At 39.5% G+C, this 23,727-nt stretch overlaps 1 protein-coding gene across 2 annotated transcripts; it reads right to left on the bottom strand.

The window, feature by feature from the left end:
* Positions 1-431: 431 nt before the first annotated feature.
* On the bottom strand, positions 432-22,388 carry tspy (testis specific protein Y-linked). Of its 2 annotated transcripts, XR_009807164.1 has the most exons (10): positions 21,026-22,388; positions 20,838-20,915; positions 20,644-20,755; positions 14,489-14,643; positions 14,295-14,371; positions 10,490-10,659; positions 8,363-8,419; positions 8,172-8,260; positions 1,790-1,861; positions 432-1,065 (listed from the first exon to the last, which is right to left on the bottom strand). XR_009807164.1 is itself a non-coding variant. In XM_061903624.1 (8 exons), exons 1-8 carry the CDS (start codon positions 21,953-21,955, stop codon positions 8,223-8,225), a joined length of 1,617 nt encoding a protein of 538 aa, XP_061759608.1. In that variant the 5' UTR covers positions 21,956-22,388; the 3' UTR covers positions 4,845-8,222. The 2 variants fall into 2 exon arrangements, 1 of the variants encoding a protein (XP_061759608.1); XM_061903624.1 differs by lacking the exons at positions 432-1,065; positions 1,790-1,861 and having other exon boundaries at positions 4,845-8,260.
* Positions 22,389-23,727: the final 1,339 nt, after the last annotated feature.

Raw genomic sequence — 23,727 nt, 5'->3', positions numbered from 1 at the left:
GAACTATCAAGGCTATACTTATTTCATATTCACATATTTAAGTTCCAGAAAAAAATAAATAAAACTCTACTACATCCCCACTTAAGTACCCGCTTTGATGCACCTGGGTGGTCGTGTCAGGTTCTGGAACTGCATAAGTGCTGCAGTTCATTGGGGAGAAACAAAAATTTTAATTTCCTCACAATTTGGACATGTTCACTAAGGTGCACTTGTGTTGACGGAGTATTTAGACAATAATCGCAATGCATGTATTTCTATACAGGACTGTAAATCTATACTAATTGATGTAACTAATAGCATTCATATTGTAAACAAAGGATTGTAGGTCGTAGCAAGGGACACAAGCGCTCAAAAAGCAGAGAAAAAGAACTATTCTGTTTTGCGTCCTCTTTTACTGATGTATTAATACTAGAATTGTAGCTTGAGTTGAGTAGAATTGTGTAGACACTTTATTTATCTTAAAGCAAAATTAATTTACCAGCAACTTTACAGGGTGAGGACAGAGTCATGCAAGGCTTAAAACAAAAGAATATAAAATATTAAAACTGTCATAATAGGCTTAAAAAAAAACTCATTGCAGGCAGACATTAAAGATAAGGAAACAAACACTGTATTTGTCTCTTTACACGTTCTACAACGAAACAAACACTGTATTTCTCTTTTTACACATTATACAACGTTCCTTTAAAAAACAAAAAAAATACAGTACTGACAAAGTTTGTCTCTTTTTAGGGATCAGAAGTTTATACATGCAAACCCACAGGCGGTGCCGAACAACTTTTCTCCAAGCGTGTCAGAGCTTTTGTTCTTGTGACTCACATACAACAGTTTGTCAATATAAGGCAAATTAGTCAATTGTAAGAAAATAGTAATCATGATCACTTATATCCCAGTTAACAGGGCTTTTTACAAAAAAAAACTTAAATTTTTTTTGTCTTTGTCACCTTATATTCAAGTCAATATTGTTACTTTTTTTCATCTACAAAACACATATATAAGCTTTCGTGAGAATTCCAGAGCGGCAAGTGGCGCTGCAGCCAATTAGGAACCGGAAGAAAGTGATAGCTGGAAAAGGCAAAAGGAGGAAAAAGGGACTTATTCAATTGATAATGAATAAACTAAAATGTTAAGTTAAAAATATTGGCTAAGCAAGGAGATTACAGTGCATACTCCACACTGAAATGTTGAAATTATAAAAAGTACATTAAATGTAAAAAAATTAAATAAAAAACAACAACCAAAAAACGTGTATGGGTGGATAGCAGAAATTCATTGTTGGAAAGTGTAAAGGTAATTCATGCTATACAATCTGTTTCTACACTTGAGTGTGTGTGTGTGTGTGTGTGTGTGTGTGTGTGTGTGTGTGTGTGCAGTGTGATTGGTTGGGGGGTGGGGGGGGGGCATTCATCTGTCTGGTGTGATCGTCTGTAACTGGGCCCAGGCACAAGCATGCACTCTGCGATCTCCCAGATAAGAGTCATCCATCTGCTGTGTGTATGTGACAAGACCCAGACAACCCCTCTTATCACTGCACTCGTCCACTTCCCCTCCCTCCATAACACTTCCCCCTTCATATGCCGCTCTCGTCAACCCGCTTGCCCACCCTCCGATGGATTTCTTTATCTCGATTAGATGAAAAGTGTACCATCAGAAGTAATTATGTGCTTCAAATTTGTAATGCGAGTGCTTCTGTGGAAGAAGAGATCAACATAGAGCATTCACAAGTGTGTGATAAGGCACACACACACACACAGGTAATTGGTATTCTGGGGCTTTTCTATCATCTTACCCACTCTAGAGGCGCCTCAGAGAGCAGTTCTCCTGTGGCCCACCTTCCAGAAGAACACCACCTCACCATCATCTATCACACAGATGAGCGTGTGTGTTATCTTTCCATTTTTTTCCAGACATGACCGAATCAGTCTGCATAGCAGGAAAGCATGAAAGCGCCATGACAAGCTGATTTGTGTACAGTAGCAAAACCCGGGGGAGTGGCGTTTGACCGCAAAGCACGTCTGTACAAACTTTGTAACAATCAATATGGAAGGACCCAAACCGGTTATTCATTTAGAACCATGAAACATGTGGCGGCCGGTGGTGGGCTGAATGAACGTCACCAAAGTGGAAGCAAAATGCTGTGTTGCACATGGGATCATTTCGCTTGGTGTAATGTGTTTGCAACATTAGTATTAATAGTATGTGCCCATCCTCAGCCGCATACACTGAGTGCTACTGGGCCTTCAGCAGGACAGGTTTTTGCTCGTGGAATATTTATAGCTGTGCATTAAAAGAGGAATCAAAGGTTTAAGTGTACCGTTGCAACACTGCTGCCGTTCCTTTGTCTGGGCCTGTCCAAAAATGCCTTGCTGGAAGCTATTTACAGTGCTACTTTGAAAACGGGAGTGGTATCACATGCTGCCACTGCACCAACAATGAAATCCATTAAAGCACAACTGTCACTGTTGCTTTTGTTAGATCCCACTTCAAGAGGGGCAAACAAACAGTTTGAAAGGTGACTTAAATGTCAAGAAGTCTTCTTAAAAGAGTTCATTGTAAGAAGTAATGATTTAAAGCGTTGGTAAACGTTACTGTTTACTGTTATATAATTATTATTTTCTTAAATAAAGCTTACATACATTAAAGGGTGATTATCTGACACAGAATGACAGTATATCAACATAATTAAAGGTACATGCCCGGAACATTTTGCAAACCAAAAAATACAACAAGACCATAAACTATTTTTTTTAAATGTCTCAATTTTTTACAATTCCTAATTATATTTAATAAACATATGTTCAGCGACACAAGGAAAAAAATCTGGCGCTCACTCACGACTGTTTTGTAAGTGCACATATACACAAAAGCAATCCGAATGAAGCAACTAACAATTTGCAGTCTTGTTAGCTCCTATATCACGGTAGCTATATGTTTAATGATAGCAAACATTAGTAGTTGGGCTGTCAAATATATGTTAACTCATATGACTAATCACAAAAATGTTTGCATTAATCAAGTATATAGACTGATCATGCTATTTATTTTGACCGTACATGCTCCTTTACCTTAACCAAGATGGTTATCTGCAAGGCTGAAGGATGTGAGACTGGGGTGGTCAAAGTGACGCCCGCGGGCCAAAACCGGCCTGCAAGTCGTTTCGTTTAGCCCACCAAAGGGTGGCTTCCAAAAATGTTATACATACTCATACTCTTTTAAACTCACACAATCATTGATGGCATGTCTGCAAGACTAAAAATGTTTATCTATCAAAAGTGATGATCTCAACTCCCTTAAATCATGGTGGTATTGGATTAAACTACTCACTTCTATTGTGCGGCAAATGTACGCTTAAAATCGCTGCGTTTGGCCCACTGGCATGTTTTTACTTTGGCACTTTGAGGCAAAAAGTTTGGCCACCTCTTGTGGTCAGGTCAATTCATACTTCAGTGCAAAGATGAGTGATGAGACTTGGACTGTTGTGCTCACTGGCAAATTTCACTTCAAAATGCACTAAATGGACTTCAGATAAATCTGTTCTCAAATTTTTAACTAATACATTACGTGCACTCAGGTAAAACCTTTTTTTTTTTTTTTAAACAATTATTTTTGACATTCTGACAAAATTGCATTTGTGCCTGAATATTTAGCTCTTAAGTTAAATTAAATAATGCAAGTGGGTAATAACCTGTGATTGATCATGATTAATCTGATTAAATGATTTATCATTTGATAGCACAAGTTAGTTGCTAAACAGTAGGGCTGCGAATCTTTGGGTGTCCCACGATTCGATTCAATATCGATTCTTGGGGTCACGATTCAATTCAAAATCGATTTTTTTTTTTCAATTCAACACGATTCTCGATTCAAAAATGATTTTCCCCCTATTTAAAAGGATTCTCTATTCATTCAATACATAGGATTTCAGCAGGATCTACCCCAGTCTGCTGACATGCAAGCATAGTAGTAGATTTAAAAAAAATGCTTTTATAATTGTAAAGGACAATGTTTTATGAACTGATTGCAATAATGTAAATTTGTTTTAACTATTAAACGAACCAAAAATATGACTTATTTTATCTTTGTTAAATTATTGGACACAGTGTGTTGTCAAGCTTATGAGATGCGATGCAAGTGTAAGCCACTGTGAAACTATTGTTCTTTCTTTTTATTTTTATAAATGTCTAATGATAATGTCAATGAGGGATTTTCAATCACTGCTATGCTGAAATTATAACTAATATTGATACTGTTGTTGATAATATTCATTTTTGTTTCACTAATTTTGGTTTGTTCTGTGTCGTGTTTGTGTCTTCTCTCAATTGCTCGGTTTATTGCAGTTTTGAGAGTTGCTGGGTCAGGTTAGGTTTTGGAATTGAATTGCATTGTTATGGTACTGCTGTGTATTGTTTTGTTGGGTTGACTAAAAAAAAATAAAAAATCGATTTTTTAAAAATGATAATCGATTTTGAATCGCACAACGTGAGAATCGCGATTCAAATTCAAACCAATTTTTTCCCACACCCCTACTAAACAGACACGAACATCAGAATTTAGCTGCCAACAAAATGTGTGTGCATTACGTGTGGCACAGTTTTCATGAACAAAGTTGGAAGAAGAGCCGAATATAGTGTAATGTTTCACAGGGAAACACTTTCCAAAGTTAGTGCCCTCAAGACAGCAGACTAAAGGTTGTTAACAGTCACTTTTCTACAGATAATAAACTAAACCACACTGCCATCTTGTGGCTGTGTGCAGGACCATTCCACATACAAGTAGAGCTGCTTCTGCAGAAATGACTTTTCTCGAACGCTAGCGCAAGCATAAAGAAAAGGCCAACAGCAAAGTGAAACAATTTACTACTTTATTAAGTCTCAGTCAAACGGTGGACATTTCACCCATAACAAATGAAAGTAACCAACACAATGGGTTACAATGTTCTATCGAAGCACACAAGGTACAGCGCAAGGAAAAAAGTAGGCAATACCTAAACTAGCTTTTATGTTGTGCAACCGAATGTCTGTTTTAATAATGCTAATGAATTGATTTCTCTATATTATCTTGTGAGCGTACTGTTCCTGTCTGTTTGCATGTAGTCTTGGTCCTATATTTGCAGTTGTACATACAAACTCAAGTATACTTACTACTATTAGTGTACACACATGTTGTCATCCAAAAACAACTGCAAGCATCCTGCTGGACATAGTTTAAATTAAAATGTGGGGCAACTTATGAAACAGGCGTTTTCTGAGAAAGGGCTCCACAATTACAGGAGTTGGACATAAACACTTATACATAATTACACTAATGTGTACTTCTCAACTGTAAACTGAGGGCAAAGTGGACAAAGCATTAAAGGCCTACTGAAACCCACTACTACCGACCACGCAGTCTGATAGTTTATATATCAATGATGAAATCTTAACATTGCAACACATGCCAATACGGCCGGTTTAGTTTAATAAATTGCAATTTTAAATTTTGCGCGGAAGTATCATGCTAAAACGTCACGGTATGATGACGCGTGCGCGTGACGTCACGCGTTGTAGAGGACATTTTGTTCCAGCACCATTCACAGCTATAAGTCGTCTCTTTTCATCGCATAATTCCACAGTATTATGGAGATCTGTGTTGCTGAATCGTTTGCAATTTGTTCAATGAATAATGGAGACGTCAAAGAAGAAAGCTGTAGGTGGAATGCGGTGTATTGCGGCCGCCTTTAGCAACACAAACACAGCCGGTGTTTCATTGTTTACATTCCCGAAAGATGACGGTGAAGCTTTACTATGGAAAAGAGCGGTCAAGCAAACACGGTTGGATTGGACCACACACACAAAGTACAGTGTATTATACAGCGATCATTTCGAAAGATCGTGTTTTGAAGAGGATCCTTTGCGAAGGGCAGAGATGGGCATCGCCACCACCCGTCGATAGGGTTGGGTATCGAGTATCGTTTGGAACCGGGACTAACTTTCCGAATCTTCCAGAATCGTTCAAAAGTTTAAATTTCGATTCCTAGTTTCGATACCCAGTCCGCCGACTGGAAAAAAATAATAAGTCCACCGACCCGGAAGAAGAAGCCGCTGAACACCAACGAAGAAGCGCCCACCGCCGGAAGCGTTAGCATAGCCGAGCCTATGTAGCCGAGCGAGTCAGTCAAGCATGGATAGCGGGCGTCGACGGTCGAAAGTGTCGCTTTATTTTACAAAAAAAAAAAATGAAATATCGGCGAAATGGAACACGTGCGACAGGACTGTTTCGTGCTTAGGAGGGTGCACGTTGAACATGATGAAGCACCTCCGAGTTCATGGAGTACTAATAAATGCGTGTCCCGTCTTCGACAGGAGACACTATCTGTCCAGAACGCTCACGCATCCTGCCTGACAAGGCGGATATGGTCATTTTCCTAAACAAGAACTGTCTCTTATTTTATACTGTACCTGCTGCTCATCTGGACTGGGTTTTGCAAGTTGTTTCTTATTGTTTGTTTGCTTTTCTGCACCAGGTTACCCCATCAGTGGGAGCACGGTAACATGTTTAAATACACTCGTTTGAATGTGTTTTCATGAGGTTTTCAAAAATAAAGTTCTCTTGATGAAAGTGTACCCCTGTGAAAATGTATTCATAATTTATAATATATATATTCAAGTTCATAGTTTTGATATTTATATTCTAGTAGAAAACAGTCCTGTGAGAAATTTATAGTAAAGTTCATAAAAAGTTAAAATAATTAAAATTGATGGAGAATGTCAGACTATTTCATTCAGAAAGACTGTAGGTTAGCTAGCTCATTTAAAATATCCTAAACTTTTCCTTGACCCTGCCTTTTTTTTTTTTTAAAAGAAAGAATCGGAATCGAGAATCGTCAGGAATCGGAATCGAAACAAAGAATCGGAATCGTTCGAATTCAAACGATATCCAACCCTACCCGTCGACTGGTGCTGAAGAAAGGTGCGGGGCCGACCTTCAGGTTGTACAGGTACGACCATATAATCTCACTAAAACACTAAGCAGATAAGGGATTTTCCAGAATTATCCTAGTAAATTTGTCTAATAACATCTGAATCGCTCCCACTGTATAGTCTTTTTTTTTTCTAGTCCTTCACTCTCACTTTCCTCATTCACGAATCTTTCATCCTCGCTCAAATTAATGAGGAAATCATCGCTTTCTCGATCCGAGTCGCTCTCGCTGCTGGTGGCCATGATTGTAAACAATGTTCAGATGTGACGAGCTCAACAACCCCTGACGTCACGCGCATATTGTCTGCTACTTCCGGTACATGCAAGGCTATTTTATCAACAGCAAAAGTTTCGAACTTTATTGTCTGTGTTTTCTACTAAATCCTCTCAGCAAAAATATGGCAATATCGCAAAATGATAAAGTATGACACATAGAATGGACCTGCTATCCCCGTTTAAATAAGAACATCTCTTTTCAGTAAGCCTTTAATGGGTAGGGACATCAATACATTACACACCTCTTGATGCTCACATGCCCTGAGGTGTAAAAAGAAACAATTTCTTAATAACATCGCTTAAAAAAAAAAATGGTTGCACATCATGTGGCGCAGATTTAAGCAAACATCTATTAAAAATAAACATTCTACCTAGAGCAGGATGGGGGGAAATAGGATGCATTATCACACAGTGTTTACAGAGGTGACTTGTTAAGATGTGGAAAGCCAGGGGAAACAAAAGAAGCTTATTGAAACCACAATGTTCTTATTGATACAGTAGAGTACACATTTGCTTAGTCACATCCCCGAATTGTGTAAAAGACTGTATTGTAGGCCCATCCCTGAGAACACATTTTGGTTCAGTTCTAAGTGCTCCTGAAATGTGGTCATATCTGAACATAGTTGAATGGAATTGTTCTTTTTCCAAAAACAGCCAACGATAAAAATGACTGCTTCCAATATTGGTGAGATTCTTATCAATTGTTTTGCCAAAGGTAGGCTGACACACAATGTCCATTAAAAAAGAATCTGCAGTCCTTGTGTATATTGTTTTACAATATACTATATAAAACCATAGGATCCTGTTGCCTGGGCTTAATTTTTTTTTAGTTAACCCTGATTTTGAAAATCCTATGAACCATATTTTGTTACATTTAAAAAAATATACTATTTTGTGCATAATGTAACTGACATCAGGAAAATGCGCGGCGGGCATACCCGGTATCCATCCTAACTTTCTGGTTTCATGTCCATTGATGACTGGTCCTCTCAGGCCCCCTCAGTTTCATGGTCACTGTCATCAGAAGCTGCAACACAAACATCAAACTTGTAGTATTTTCCATTATGACACCATTCATACAACAAGTTATTTTGTATGTTCACAGTATAAACAAACTAAGATTCCTTACCATCTATCACAATTTCCCCACCTCTTTCCTCTTCCTCCTCATCGTCGTCGCTCTCCCCTAAAGAGAAAACATTTGTTTAGTTTTTTGTGTAAAGTTAGACATTTACTTGTCTCAACCCCATGGGCTTGAGGACCAAAGCTGACACATAATACATTAAGAAGTTTTGATTTCAAATAACACCATATAACGTAAAGAGTTATATTTTTCAGACTATAAAGTGCACCAGGTTATAGGCAGCACTGTCGATGAACGGGTTTATTTTCATACACAAGGCACACCACATTATAAGGTGCTATAAAGGGGCCATATTATGATTTTTTTTTTTTACATTTGAAACACTTCCTTGTGGTCTACATACCATGTATTTAGGTGGTTATTTGGTCAACGTTTTGCAGAGATTATATTTTACGGATCATTTTCAAGATGCTTTCTGACCGTCTCTTTAGGATGCGCCATTTGGTGGGTGGTCCTTTTTACATGGCTTCATTTCGACTACGTCTTCTCCCTGTTATCTTTTTTGTAGTTGCTAGCGCTTCCATATGGAGTCTGACAGATTAAGTTCGAACTATACGATAATTTGCATTACAAATAGCAACAGCGGAGGATGAATGCACCACAACAAGGGAACAGAGAAAAAGAATGACCTTATTGACTGTGAGTCGGACGACAATGGCGGACACAGGCAAATTTTCAGGACTTTATGCAGATCCCAAAGGTAGCAATAGGTAAAAATAGTTGGGTTGGCAGAACAGGTCGAAACAAAACGCCAGATAATATGTCTCCTAATATTTGCCATTTTGGGGTCCTTTTACACACGTACTTGCTCGAGTCATTTATTGAACAGGTGTCAACCTGCAGTCCAACCGTATCTCTTTTGTGTGACTGCCATTTACTTGACACACTTATTATCTAACCATGTACCAAATAAAATTGGTTTGAGGTCGGTTAGCACAACTAGAAATACATGCATACACAAGGCGCACCGGGTTATAAGGCGCATTGTCGATTTTTGAGAAAATAAAAGGATTTTAAGTGCGCCTTATAGCACAGAAATAAAGGGTGCCTACCAGTGACGTGCGGTGAACTAAACACCAGGTGAGGCATACATACTTTTTTTCTTCTTTTTTTTAACTTAAATTCATATGTGCAGCTCTAGTCATTGTTGATTTAGGTTGCACATTAGAATTACAGGGGAAAAAAGGGAGTTATTCGCTTTCATAAAAATGTTATCGTAAAATTATGATATGATAAATGGGTCCAAAAACGATTTGGATAAAGTTGTTATTAAATACTTTTTGGTCCCATTTGCTTTTAACTAAATAAATAAAGTAATGAGAGTGTACGTATATTACCTTTCTGTATTTGTATCTGAAGCAGCAATAGGTATCCTCCATGAAAACATACTTTTGTATGATCGCATTCATTTTGTCTTTAAGTCCAGTTTAGAGAAGTATTTCATCTTGGATACAGTATATAATCCTCCATATTGGCAGAAACATTCATTTAATTCAATTTCATTTCAAGAAATTATACAATATTTTTGCATCTGACAAAAAACACCCACAAATGCTGGCTTACTCTAATTAAAATGCCATTTTTGTTATAAAGACAGTTAAAAAACAGAAAAGAAAATAATGCTGGCTTCCTCTGGAGGGACCTGTGTCTGCTAGCTTGAGCGCCCCCACTTCTCCCAGTGTGGCGTGTCAGAGTACTGCTGAGGCATTGAACTGCAAGTTGACAATATATCGCCCCCTACCTTGAGGCAGAGGTACTTGCTGCCTCAAGACCTGCCTTTTCCACATGGCAACAAGCATGCACCCCCTTGCACACACATGCCAAATATACACTGTGTGTAGTCCTGGAGGCACCGCCTGTGTCTGCCTCACTTTTTGTCTACTGCGTTGTTTTGATCAGGAAACATGGAATTTCCCTGATTTTGACCATGAAAATGATCAAAATATACAGGAACCACACCAAAATCACATAGAAAGCATAAACCAAAAGAGAAATATTAAAACTTATTATATTTTATTCATTCGTTTTGGAACATCTAATGGTTAAGCCACCTGGTGGCAGGTGAGGCACTGCCTCACTTGCCTCCCCTGACAGCACGTCACTGGTGCCTACCTGCACTTGGTGCCTCATCCTCTTTTTCCTCATCTTCCTCTTCCTCTTCCTCTCTTTGGCCTGGCTCCTTCTCACTCGTTTCCTCACCGGGATCGTCGTCTGAATCAGATATTACCACACAGTCGTCACCATTGCTGCCGTCAGCTGCTCTGGCATCGACTCCCGTATCACTGAAGAAACACATGCACTAGTCAGGTCGATAAGCTAGAAATGCATGATTGTAGGTTATAGACCACAATACATTCAAGCAGATATCTTTTTAATTTACACTGCAGGTCCAAATCCCTAAACACAAACAAAACATTAGGGATATTTTGATTTCAGAATGAACTTAAAATCCACTATAAAGTTTGAACTTAAACAATTTACAGGACTTGTTTTTCTTAATTTTACATTCCTCTCTGTATGTCTTTTGCAACTTGCTGATGACATTAATCTCATTGCCCACTTACCCCGAGGAGCATTTTGTTGGAATCCTAGCAATAGTGAGGTACTGCTGTTCAATTGTTAGTTGGGGTGTCAAAAAAATGGATTTTCGAATTAATCACGATTTGTATTTGTCATGATTCTTGATCAATTAAAAAAAAAATCAAAAATTAATTTTTGAAGAAAAACCAACAACTTTTTTTTATACTGTCCTTTTAAATTAGAAGTGTGGGATACTTTTCTTGTTACCTTATTTGTATTTGGTGTTTAAGAAGGATGGTATTAAACAAAACCAGTTTTCTTTTATATAATATAGAAATCTATCAGAGCTGTTAATCTATTTTATGGAGGAATGCAGTTAATCATAACACTTGCACCCAATGTTATTAAAAAACTTTTGATTTTGAATCAAAAATCGATTCTGAATTAAATAGTTACCCACAAGAATCTAATCGAATTGTGTGGTGCGCAAAGACTCACAGCCCTAAATTATAGGTGTCATCTCATAATGTCAAAATGTGAAGAGCATGATGAGGACTGCTTAAATATCAATTCTAAATCAATTAGGACATTAATTGGTTGATTCATGGATCAAACACCTTTTCAGTTCCTTGTTAGAGAACAGCAAGTTGTCTTAAAGGCAGTGAAACATTGAAAAGTTGGGCATTTGCGTTCAAAACTTTGCAGAAGGTCCAGAAATAAGTTCACCTTTAAACTTTACAGTGTATTTTAGTTTCACCGGAATATCCCTTTGCACTTTTTGGGAGTAGTGTATATCCTTGTTTCAAGAATGTTTCAGGTGACCCTTATCGGATATCAGAGTTTTAAATCGTGCAATAATAAATACGAATAGAAATCTGGTTAGTTAGCCTGTACCGACTCTTCACATCATAAGTGTAAATACAATCTCAGCAATACATCGATGGCAGCCATCAGCAATTATATTATTTTCTTTGTGGCCTCTATCTATACATCTAATGTGCCAAATTGATTGTTATCCACATTCGGAAGAGGCCTGCTCCGATATAAAAAAAATTCTCTCTCTAACAGGACCGATGAGGGGCATTTTGACGCGTATCTGCATTAGCCTTTTTGGAAAGCTGATGACGGATATAATAGCAATTTAAAACTGGGATATACTGGCTCTGACGCAGCCACTACTTTGTCTCCAGCATTGTCCCCAGCATTGTCCCATTCAAAGCACCATCTGATTGGTTATACCCACAGCCAGCACAGTTAACAGTCAATCATCAGTAACAGCTGTGCGTGCAGTGCTACTCAGCGCTCACACATGGCGCAAAGGGAAAAAAATTGTGTAGAGAAGTCTCTTAAAAAATAGGTTAGTCTTTTCCATGTGTTAATTTTTTTGTGGGAGGACACCATGAATTAAATTTCGACCTGCCAAAAATGCAGACTTTGCTTACTCAGTTCGTCCACAACTCCGCTTCACAGCACATCTTATCGTTTGCCAGAGAAAACATGGCAGAAGGGATCTGTGTTTTCCACAAGAGCTTAGATCCGCCTCCACAAGTCCAGTGAGTGTGCATACAGCCGCCTTGCAAGGTACAGGTTTTCCCGTAGGTTGCCAAGCTACATGTGGCAGTGGGGGTGTGGTTAGGGGCATGGTCACACTGCCGTAATCGTACAATTTGCATATTCTATCTATGATGATATGATATTCTTTATAAATTCTCAAAAATGTATATTTTAAAAACAAATCTGTGGTATTAGCATTAACATATATTTTTATATTATATCATTTTGCTTGATTTTCAATTAATGCTGCTTTTTTTACAATGTACTTAGTGGAAAATTAAGTGTCTAGAGACTTTTTGTGATTTTCTTTATTAAAAACGACTAGCAACACATTTTTCTGGTTTTATTATAGACTGTACTCGTGTTTGAAGACTCTTCTACTTCGGGCCCCAAAAAAAAGCAAGCTGCAGTAAGCATGACGACACACTTGCTTTACGCTGCTGCTCCAGTTGAACTTTCTCTGCTTGAAAGCCGCTACCATCCCCTAATATTTGCACATTTTGTAGATCACTGGCTGTGGGTTTATCTTGGATATATTGAAGTATGTCCACATCTAATCGCAGACATGCTGCCTATGCTCCAGACAATTGTGTGTCTTGTTTACGTCATCACAGCATCAGGTTTCGGCAGTGCCGTTTTCGGCGATTAAAGTTTTTTCCGGTGGTCAAATTTTCGGCGCATTGCCAGTCAATATTGCAAAAATAGGCTATTCTCTTTTCATACTGTAATGTTCTTTGTTTGCGTGGTTGTGATTTGATGTTCAATGTTCCCTAATCCCATTATCGCAAAAGGCCTGAAAGGAGATTGACGGGAGAATGAGGAAGTGTTGTGTGTCTGGGGAAGCATACAGACGTCCTGGGGAGGGAATACCATTGGAATAGGGCATGTTGTTAGCATAAGATTGGCAAAAAAAAAAAAAAAAATGTCAGACTTTTGACTTCTTCTGGAAGCAACAATTCATTGTGTTACTTTATTTTTTTGATGTAAAAGGAAAACAACTTATTTTTAAGGTGTGGCAATTTCAATTTGGCCGTGGCGGTACGCCACGATCAAATATATTGAGAAACCCTGAGGTATGTTAAAAAATATATATTTTTTTTAAAACTTCAGAAGCGTGCTACTCATTGTTTATTACTTCTGTAAGTGTAAAATAGACAGACCAGAGACACTCTTCTGTCACTTGGTTGTGAAACAGTAATCTAGTGATGTTCAAAGTGTGGCCCAGGGGCAATTTATGGACGCACATAATAGAAACATTGTTTTTATTCACTTTATACAACTTTAGGAATCTATTTATTTAAATGTTCCGTTAACTTTTCAAAAGATCCTGCTGACCAGGGAACTTCCTTTAACTTTTGGTTTGAACTTAGAAGATAAAATAATGTTTATCTTAATAAAAAATAATACAAATAAACTGTTAATAAACCTTTATAACAGATGCTGCTGAGCTTTGGATATCCCTACATTCCAAATTGGAATTTTAAACCAAAAGATTCCTAATGTATAAAGTTATTAACAAATCTTTACCAATGTTATAAACCCAATTTTTTTTTTTTTATTGAAAATGAATTTGAACTAAGAGTTGAAGTTTTTATTATTTCAACATTTAACGTTAATATTTTTACTTATACTGCCAATGAATATGCAAATATGGGTTAACAGCCTACTTGACTACTAAAAATCGGTATTGGTCCTGCATAAATCATATTGGTGTATCACTGGCGTAAATCCAGTCTTAAATTATTTAATGTATTTTACAAAAAAGGGGAGGTTATTAAATTAATTAAATCAATTTACACAAAGTGTGGATAGATGTAAAACAAACACTGAGAATCTGTCCTACCTGCCGTTCTCTCTTGGTTGCCAGAGTGGCGTGAGGTAGTATCTCAAAGGATCCTTGTACAAGTCGTCCTTCAATATCTAGATAAGGACATACAGTTTAAATGAGAACATCTTAACTGTATGCATTAAATAAATAAAAACAGAATACACGTAAATTCAAAACATTGAATATTGCAAACCCACAGTCAGACATACCTTTGCAACATCATCTTGACTGGGGTTGCTGTGGTCACTGAACCAGCTGAAAAACGTCTGGTAGACCCCACGTGACATCTTCCTGGGTTCGCTGTTGGCCGTTAGATTATGGCCACGGTTCCACAGAATGGGGTTGGAAATAGACATAGGAGATGCTGAAAAACATCAGAGCGTTAGTCCCAATCCAGTGGCTGAGAGGTCAAGAGATTTCCATACAAAATATGACAAATGAAAACCACAAAATGATACCCTGACAATTTCAAAATAGCTCCATCTATAATAATGGAGCATTATGTCAAAGAATACAAAATAATGATTTTGGTTGCACTAAAATTTAATTAAATTTACTTCACATCCACATCAGTGTTAAGTAGTGACGGGTTTTATGCTGCCGATCTTCAATGAGTGAGATCTTCCACTAAGTAGCAACTAGGGCTGCACCAAACTATTATTTATTGAATCATTTTTCGAACAATCTGTTGATTGAATTTATTTTTGTAACAAACTGTTTAGTGTATCGATGCAACACATTTTTTAAATTAATTCCTTTAAAATACACCAACAATTTTCTTGTAGATAGAAACTTTAAATGCATGTTTGGTCGGGGATAGAAAATAAAAATACGGTTGTGTTTCCTACGCCATTCTGGAAAATCACTCTTGGTGCCCTGTGCATTACAATGTGTGCTGTTGTGAAAAATCATTCCTAATTTGCAGTTTACAGATCACTTCAAAAGGCCCATTTTCTTTGGTGGCATCCAAGAGTGTCATGATCTGGCTCTATGCTGCCAATTCAAATATCCATCATCCATAAGTGAGTTTAGCTGATACTACCACATGGACTAACTGTAAATTGTGTTATATACAAACCCCGTTTCCATATGAGTTGGGAAATTGTGTTAGATGTAAATATAAACGGAATACAATGATTTGCAAATCAATTTCAACCAATATTCAATTTAATATGCTACAAAGACAACATATTTGATGTTAAAACTGATAAACATTTTTTTTTTGCAAATAATCATTAACTTTAGAATTTGATGCCAGCAACACGTGACAAAAAAGTTGGGAAAGGTGGCAATAAATACTGATAAAGTTGAGGAATGCTCATCAAACACTTATTTGGAACATCCCACAGGTGTGCAGGCTAATTGAGAACAGGTGGGTGCCATGATTGGGTATGAAAGCAGCTTCCATGAAATGCTAAGTAATTCACAAACAAGGATGGGGCGAGAGTCACTAATTTGTAAGAAAATTGTCGAACAGTTTTAGAACCACATTTCTCAACGAGCTATAGCAAGGAATTCAGGGATTTTACCATCTGCGGTCTGTAAAATCATCAAAAGTTTCAGAGAATCTGGAGAAATCCTTGCACGTAAATGATGATATTAAGAACCTTTGAGCCCTCCGGCGGTACTGCATCAAAAACTCCACATCGGTGTGTAACGGATATCACCACATGGGCTCAGGACCATTTCATAAAACCACTGTCAGTAACTACAGTTGGTCGCTACATCTGTAAGTGCAAGTTAAAACTCTACTATGCAAAGCGAAAGCCATTTATTAACAACACAAAGGAACGCTGCCGGCTTCGCTGGGCCCGAGCTCATATAAGATGGACTGATGCAAAGTGGTAAGGTGTTCTGCAGTCTGACGAGTCCACATTTCAAATTATATTTGGAAACTGTGGACGTGGTGTCCTCCGGAACAAAGAGGAAAATAACCAGCCGGATTGTTATAGGCGCAAAGTTCAAAAGCCAGCATCTGTGATGGTATGAGGGTGTATTAGTGCCCACGGCATGGGTAACTTACACATCTGTGAAGGCACCATTAATGTTGAAAGGTACATACAAGTTCTGGAGCATCATATGTTGCCATCCAAGCAACGTTATCATGGACGCCCCTGCTTATTTCAGCAAAACAATGTTCAGCCACGTGTTACAACAGCGTGGCTTCGTAGTAAAAGAGTGCGGTTACTTTCCTGGCCCGCCTGCAGTCCAGACAAGTCTCCCATCGAAAATTTGTGGCGCATTATGAAGCATAAAATACGACAACGGAGACCCCGGACTGTTGAACGACTAAAGCTCTACATAAAACAAGAATGGGAAAGAATTCCACTTTCAAAGCTTCAAAAATTAGTTTCCTCAGTTCCCAAACGTTTATTAAATGTTGTTAAAAGAAAATGTGATGTAACACAGTGGTGAACATGCCCTTTCCCAACTACTTTGGCACGTGTTGCAACCATGAAATTTTAAGTTAATTATTTGCAAAAAAATAATGTTTATGAGTTTCACCATCAAATATCTTGTCTTTGTAGTGCATTCAATCGAATATGGGTTGAAAAAGGATTTGCAAATCATTATATTCCGTTTATATTTACATCTAACACAATTTCCCAACTCATATGGAAACGGGGTTTGTATTTATGGTGAACGCGCGTAACTAGATGATCTGAAAAAGCACCCATAACCTCACCTAAATTTTTGAAAAGTTAACTAGTAGTGGTACTGATAGCAATGCATTTTACTTTAAATATTTAAGATCACTAAGTAATTTAACTTTTTAATTTTCAATCACAATTATAATTAGTAGAAAAAACAAAGACATAGAAACAAGATCAACTAAATATTTAAACTATTTCAATATTCTCTTGTATTTCATACAACTGTTTAACAAATATAAAAGTCAAAGTCCTATTGTGTCCAGCGACTTCCTTCCTGATTTAAAAAAATAAAATAAAAAAAGATTTTGTGAAATTACAATATCTAGATGGATTAATCCACCCTTGTCCATGATCACCTGACACACAACAGACCAGTGTTTCCCCCAGAAATTGTGTTAGTTAAGGTGGTGACTTTCCAGGGGGAGAGGACCAGGGGAAGGGGTAGGTGGGTGTAAGGATCGGTGTATCTTGGCCTGTCGCCATCACGTCTCCACCTCGTCTCTGCCAACACAGCCTGGGAGGCAATAGACTACAGACAGCTGTGAAGTAGGCGGCTTCATCGCTTGAAGAAGCCTACAATTTTTGGTTGTGTTTTCCGCTCCATTTGCTGAATGGTTACATACGATATATATCTCGATATTTTTTTACGTAAAATAAAAACAAAACAGCCCTAGTTACCTGAGATACTAAGCACGTCATTATTATGACTTAGTATTTTTACCAAGTCAAAATAATGACTTACAAGGTCAAATTAATGACTTACTGTTAGTAAGTGTTTGCAATAAGCGTTTGAAAAAAAAAAGTTAAAAGTGGGGCCACATGCTGATGTATGGTCAACTCATCATGCTTAATTTATTATAGAATTTGGGAAGCCTGTAGTTGAATTTTTATTATGTAAACGTTATATTTTGGATGCCGCCCAAACGCCTCCCTAGGGATGTTTTTAGGGCACGTCTGACCGGCAGGAGGCCACAGGGAAGACCCAGGACACGTTGACAAGACTATGTCTTACGGCTGGCCTGGGAACGCCTCGGGATCTCCCGGGAAGAGCTGGACGAAGTGGCTGGGGAGAGGAAAGTCTGGGCTTCCCTGCTTAGGCTACTGCCCCCGCGACCCGACCTCAGATAAGCGGAAGAAGATGGATGGATATATTTTTATCAACATGTGATAGCAGGGACCCTGCCATTCAAATCTAAAATTAATGTAATGTTCAAAATTAATGTAACTATAGCTGAAAAATAGCACAATAGCAATAGGAGAGACTATTCATCCGTGAACACCATGGAGTTCATGTAGGCTTTATGATACACTTACATTATCATATCAACTATCAGAGACCGAATCTCTTCATTTAACATGTCCCTTTTAGCTGCTTCAACACAGCTTTATCAACACAGAAAAAGGTCAAGTGAAATAACTTGGTTTTTAACTGTAAGTCAATATTGCTTGTCTTTCTGTCAGACAGACAGGGCTTTGCTGTCCGTAACACACACACACACACACACACGGCACATTGAGCTAACGTTACGCTAATAGCTAATTAGCCTTCCCCCTCAAGGACTGCGAGCGGGCTGCGCTGCCGCTTGTTTCTATAACGGGATCATAGTGATGTTACTAGTAGTTGACTGGGAGGTATTTATTATCATTTGGGGAGAGTCCGCTGCATTACCTGCTAAAAACACCTTTCTGCTCACTCCACGTTACATGCGCTCTGAATAGGCACTGCTGATTGGCTGTTACCGCTCTGCGTGTAACCAATCAGATGGTTCTGTGGGTGGGACAATGCTGGGTGCTGAATAGACATACTGACAGAGGCAGGCGCAGAACTAAGCAAAGCAGCTCGTTAAGACTTTTTTTTTTAAAGACTTTAGTTTAGGCGGTGGCCCTTTGTTGTTAAGGCGGCTGCCTTAACAACAAAGAGCCACCTTAGTCTAGGCGGTGCAGGAAACTCTGAGACCACACCAGTTGCATCGTTTGCTGTAATATTATCCTCTTTCTAAACTCTTATTAATACAGACAGTATCGGAGCACACCAGTTGCATTGTTTGCTGTAATATTATCCTCTCACTAGACTCACATTAATCTACTTTTCAATTTCCGAGTGAAATCTGCTAATTTTTCCTTGTAACTAGATTACATCTACAGTTTTGTTCAAGTGAACAAATAACTTATTCTTATGTTGTTTCAAGCTAGCTTAGCTTATGTTTCCTTGTTGTCTGCAATCTGCCAATATTAATGTAGGCAGGGTGACTCAGATGTTAGAGCAGCCGTCCAGCAACTTGGGGGGTTCCTGGTTCAATTCCAACTTCCGCCCTTCTAGTCACGACCGTTGTGTCCTTGGGCAAAACACTTCAACCACTTTTCTCCCTGTGCCTTACACAAGGTACGTGACAATGATGTATTTACATCATTGTCCTACAGTCATATGCATTAACTGCAAATGTTTTAATGTATTCATGGTGAGTGCTATTGACAGTGTAACAATGTCAACACAATAACTAAAACAGTACTTTGTGGTTCTCCTTTATTATATACATGAGTTTGAGCAAAACAAAATCAAAAGCACATAATAACTACCATTATTTAAATCCTACGGTTTTGCCCCATTGGCCATCCTGTGTCCAGGGACTTATATTCCCCAAGTTTGTTAACATAAACAAAAATTATGATTTTGTGAAAATAAAACTTTGGACTTCTTAAAGCACTTATTTATTGTGTTGTGTCAAGCTATCTAGGCGTTGGAATTGGCATGCCTGTAAAACATGCTCAGCCTTGTCTGCTGATAAACAATGGTACTTGAGAGTGATACTTAAAATACTTATATACTTACATGCTACCTCAGTAGAAGCAATTAAATCTCATCTTAAAACTTATTTGTATACTCTAGCCTTTAAATAGACCCCTTTGTAAACCAGTTGATCTGCCGTTTCTTTTCTTTTTCTCCTCTGTCACCCTCTCCCTTGTGGAGTGGTTCCGGTCCGGTGGTCATGGATGGACCCAGAGGACCATCCATGACCATCCAGGGTCCGGAGTCGGGACCCAGGATGGACCGCTCGCCTGTGTATCCATTGGGGACATCTCTGCGCTGCTGATCCGCCTCCGCTTGGGAAGGTTTCCTGCTGCTCGCCACCATATTGGATCCACTTTGGACTAGACTCTCACGGTTATGTTAGATCCACTATGGATTGGACTTTCACAATATCATATGTTGGGGTGGGGGGGGGGGAGTTGCCCACATTTGCGGTCCTCTCCAAGGTTTCTCATAGTCATCATTGTCACTGTCACCGACGTCCCATTGGGGTGAGTTTTCCTTGCCCTTATGTGGGCTCTACCGAGGATGTCGTTGTGGTTTGTGCAGCCCTTTGAGACACTAGTGATTTAGGGCTATATAAATAAACATTGATTGATTGATTGATTGATTGACTGATTAAAATACTAAGAAATAAAGTTTATAGGGCATCTTTAGCAGATAGCCGCTTCTGTCAGGCGAGTTACAAAAAATAAATAAAGTGTCAACCAGAAGGTATCGCCGTTGAAAAGCATTAGTGGGCTGTGGCCAATTACATACTTTTTTTTTTACAAAAATCGTCAGTGGCCAATTGATCGGCTCAACTCTAGTGTCAATGAAGAATGTTGAAAAAAGTTCTTGAAATGGGTTTTCAATACTGTGCGCGGAAGTAGTATATGAACTGTTTGTTTATTTTCTTTACCTCCAAGTCCAAGTTGCAGCTCCTTCATGATGATGTTGTTCTGGAAATATGGGTTACGTCGAAAGTGGAAACGGATTCGGAAACCCACTTTGTGGTTCTTGAAAGTCTCTATCTGAAGTAAAATGTTAGAATGTTGGTTTGTTAAAAAAAGGTCACACACAAAATTACTTACACCTTACAAGTGTGTATCCTACCTCCAGGTCAATCATGTAGCTCAGAGCATCTTCGTCCGTCTCATCAATGTGTGCAGAAAGGTGCGGGTGGTTCAAGAGCTGATAGCGTCAGAGTCAAGGTAAAGCATCAACATTTTTACGTTCATAAAGTATTCACTTAAAGTAAAGGTAACTGGTGGCGAGTGGGGTAGTATTCAGTGGAAGGATACAGCAGTCACCCAGAAGCCAGGGATTGTTTTTGTGATGGAGCTGCGCTGGTCAAGATGAGGCCGACGCATGCGGCTGATTTTCTGCTCAAGGCGCTGGTGGAGCCAAGCGCTTTTTTTCTCGAGAGTTTCAAGTCTCATCTGTACCTGCGCCAGGAGAGCCACTGACTGTCTCATCTCGGGAGCCATCTTAACGGACACAATGGCGCACTCACCGTCCTCATTGTCCTCATTCTCAGATGGGAAAGAGGAGCTTGGTGTGGAAGAAGAGCCAGACAAAGAGTCATTGTTTTCACCTGCATCTACAGCATCATCAGCATCCTCTCTGTCTGTGCTGTGTATGGACGTGGAGCTGTCTGCAGCAGCCGCCTGGGTTTTAGAGCGCGCCCTTAAGGCCTGTTGACCCCCTCGGTTTTTCACTTTGCCGCCCTGCTTCACTTGTTTGGCTTTTTCAGACGAGCATGGAGTCTCTCGGCTGTGTTCCCCGTCTCTTCCTGTGAGGCTGGCAAGTGCTTCAGCAGCTGCTATAGCGGCTGAATCAGACTGGTCCAGAAGAGTACGCGGATCTGGTCCTGTGGTCTCCCCGGCATCTTCCTTTGCAGCAGCAGATGTTTGAGCCTTTGAGGACTGCGGTTTGTGGTCATCCGAACTGGAGTTGTTGGCAGTTGTAGCATCGGTGTTGTGCATCAGTTCTGCACCAGGTGCTATTTGCACGGCATTTGTTTCCTCCTCACCTCTCTTTCGCCCAACTGCTACTGTGCTCTCAGGGTCCCCATTCTTGCAAGTTTCCGACTGATCATGCACTTCTTTAGAAGCGTATTTTACTTTAGATAACTTGTTAGGGATAGAGCTCCCCTCATCCTGGTCCGGCAATGGACACCTCTTCCTCGATTCGGAGTCGGCGGACTTTTTGCTGTCCGTCAATTCACTCATGCTGGCTGGCGAGCCAAACAGCTAACAGGACAGGTAGTCTCTAAGCTCTAGCACAAGGAATGTTGACGTATCGCGTGAATTCTAAGAATAAACAAAAACGGGCGGTCGTGATTGTGTGATTATGTGATGTTTCTTAGCGTAACCTACATCATCAATGACGAGTAAACAGGAAGCAGTTTGCGGCCTACGAGAAACGTTAGCGGATAGCCGTGAAATGCTAAAGCTAGTTAGCGCTACATTATCCAGTGCGTGTGTCCTCGGAGTTACAAAAGGCGGACCATTAAGAAGGAGCACACGGAACAAACAATACTACTTTTACCGTGATATGTATATCTTTCGAATGCAACGCGTGTTCTTTGTATTAGCTTGTGGTGGAATAATCCTACAGCTTCCTGTCCGTCGTTCCAACGTGCCAGAAAAAACAATTCTCTCATTGGCTGCAGCACGTCGCGCTAAAATCTCTCCACCAATCAGATTTAAGGGTGTGTTTGCCGGATGATAACAATACATACGCTATTTCTTTTTATGTACTATTATTATATCATTGCAATGTTTACATAACACTTTATAAAGGTGTGGCATTTTGAATTAAACAAAAAAATGAGGAAACGTGGACCCCGACTTAAAACCAGTTGAAGAGCTTATTCGGGTGTTACTATTTGGTGGTCAATTGTACGGAATATGTAATGTACTGTGCAATCTACTAGTAAACGTCTCAATCAATCAATTCTGTCTGTAAGACATTAACATTAAAATATACGGTTTTAATAGTGAAACTGGATTGATGTACAGTTGCCATTTTCACCTCCATCCATCCATCCTGCCGATTGTCCCTTTGAGGTGACGGGGGACGGGGTGGGGGGGAGTCACCGCTGGAGTTTATCTTATCTGCATTGGGGCGGAAAGCGGGGTACACCTTGGACAAGTCGCCACCTCATCGCAGGGCCAATACAGAAAGACGGACAACATGTATTGACATTCACACACTAGGGCCAATTTAGTGTTGCCAATCAACTTATCCCCAGGTGCATGTCTTTGGACGTGGGAGGAAGCCGGAGTACCCGGAAGGAACCTACGCAGTCACGGGGAGAACATGCAAACTCCACACAGAAAGACCCCGAGCCCGGTATTGAACTCAGGACTACGCAGGACCTTCGCATTGTGGGGCACATGCACTAACTCCTCTGCCACCTGATACCCCAAATTGTGATGTCCGGATCATACTTGCCAACCCTCCCAATTTTTCCGGGAGACTCACAAATGTCAGTGCCCCTCCCGAAAATCTCCCGGGGCAACCATTCTCCCGATTTTCACCCGGACAACAATATTGGGGGCGTGCCTTAAAGGCACTGTCTTTAGCGTCCACTACAACCTGTCGTCACGTCCGTTTTTCCTCCATACAAACAGCGTGTCGGCCCAGACACATAATATTTGCGGCTTTTACAGACACACACAAGTGAATGCCATGCATACTTGATCAAGAGCCATACAGGTCACACTGACGGTGGCCGTATATATAAACAACTTTAAAGGCCTACTGAAATGAGATTTTCTTATTTAAAAGGGAATAGCAGGTCCATTCTATGTGTCATACTTGATCATTTCGCGATCTTGCCATATTTTTGCTGAAAGGATTTAGTAGAGAACATCCATGATAAAGTTCGCAACTTTCGGTGCTAAGAGAAAAGCCCTGCCTCTACCGGAAGTCGCAGACGATGACGTCACATGTTGATGGCTCCTCACATATTCGCATTGATTTTAATGGGAGCCTC

This window comes from Nerophis ophidion, linkage group LG06 (assembly GCF_033978795.1).
Source record: "Nerophis ophidion isolate RoL-2023_Sa linkage group LG06, RoL_Noph_v1.0, whole genome shotgun sequence".
Lineage (NCBI taxonomy): Eukaryota > Metazoa > Chordata > Actinopteri > Syngnathiformes > Syngnathidae > Nerophis > Nerophis ophidion.
This window is presented reverse-complemented; position numbering and strand designations above follow the sequence as displayed.

What these genes read in the sequence shown, in the direction of transcription:
- tspy (XM_061903624.1), bottom strand. Translation starts at nt 21,955, where the DNA reads ATGAGTGAATTGACGGACAGCAAAAAGTCCGCCGACTCCGAATCGAGG. An exon ending in CTGGCTTCTGGGTGACTGCT is followed by an intron (nt 20,916 to 21,025) that starts GTATCCTTCCAC and finishes TGACGCTATCAG; the next exon opens with CTCTTGAACCACCCGCACCT. An exon ending in GTCAAGATGATGTTGCAAAG is followed by an intron (nt 14,372 to 14,488) that starts GTATGTCTGACT and finishes GTCCTTATCTAG; the next exon opens with ATATTGAAGGACGACTTGTA.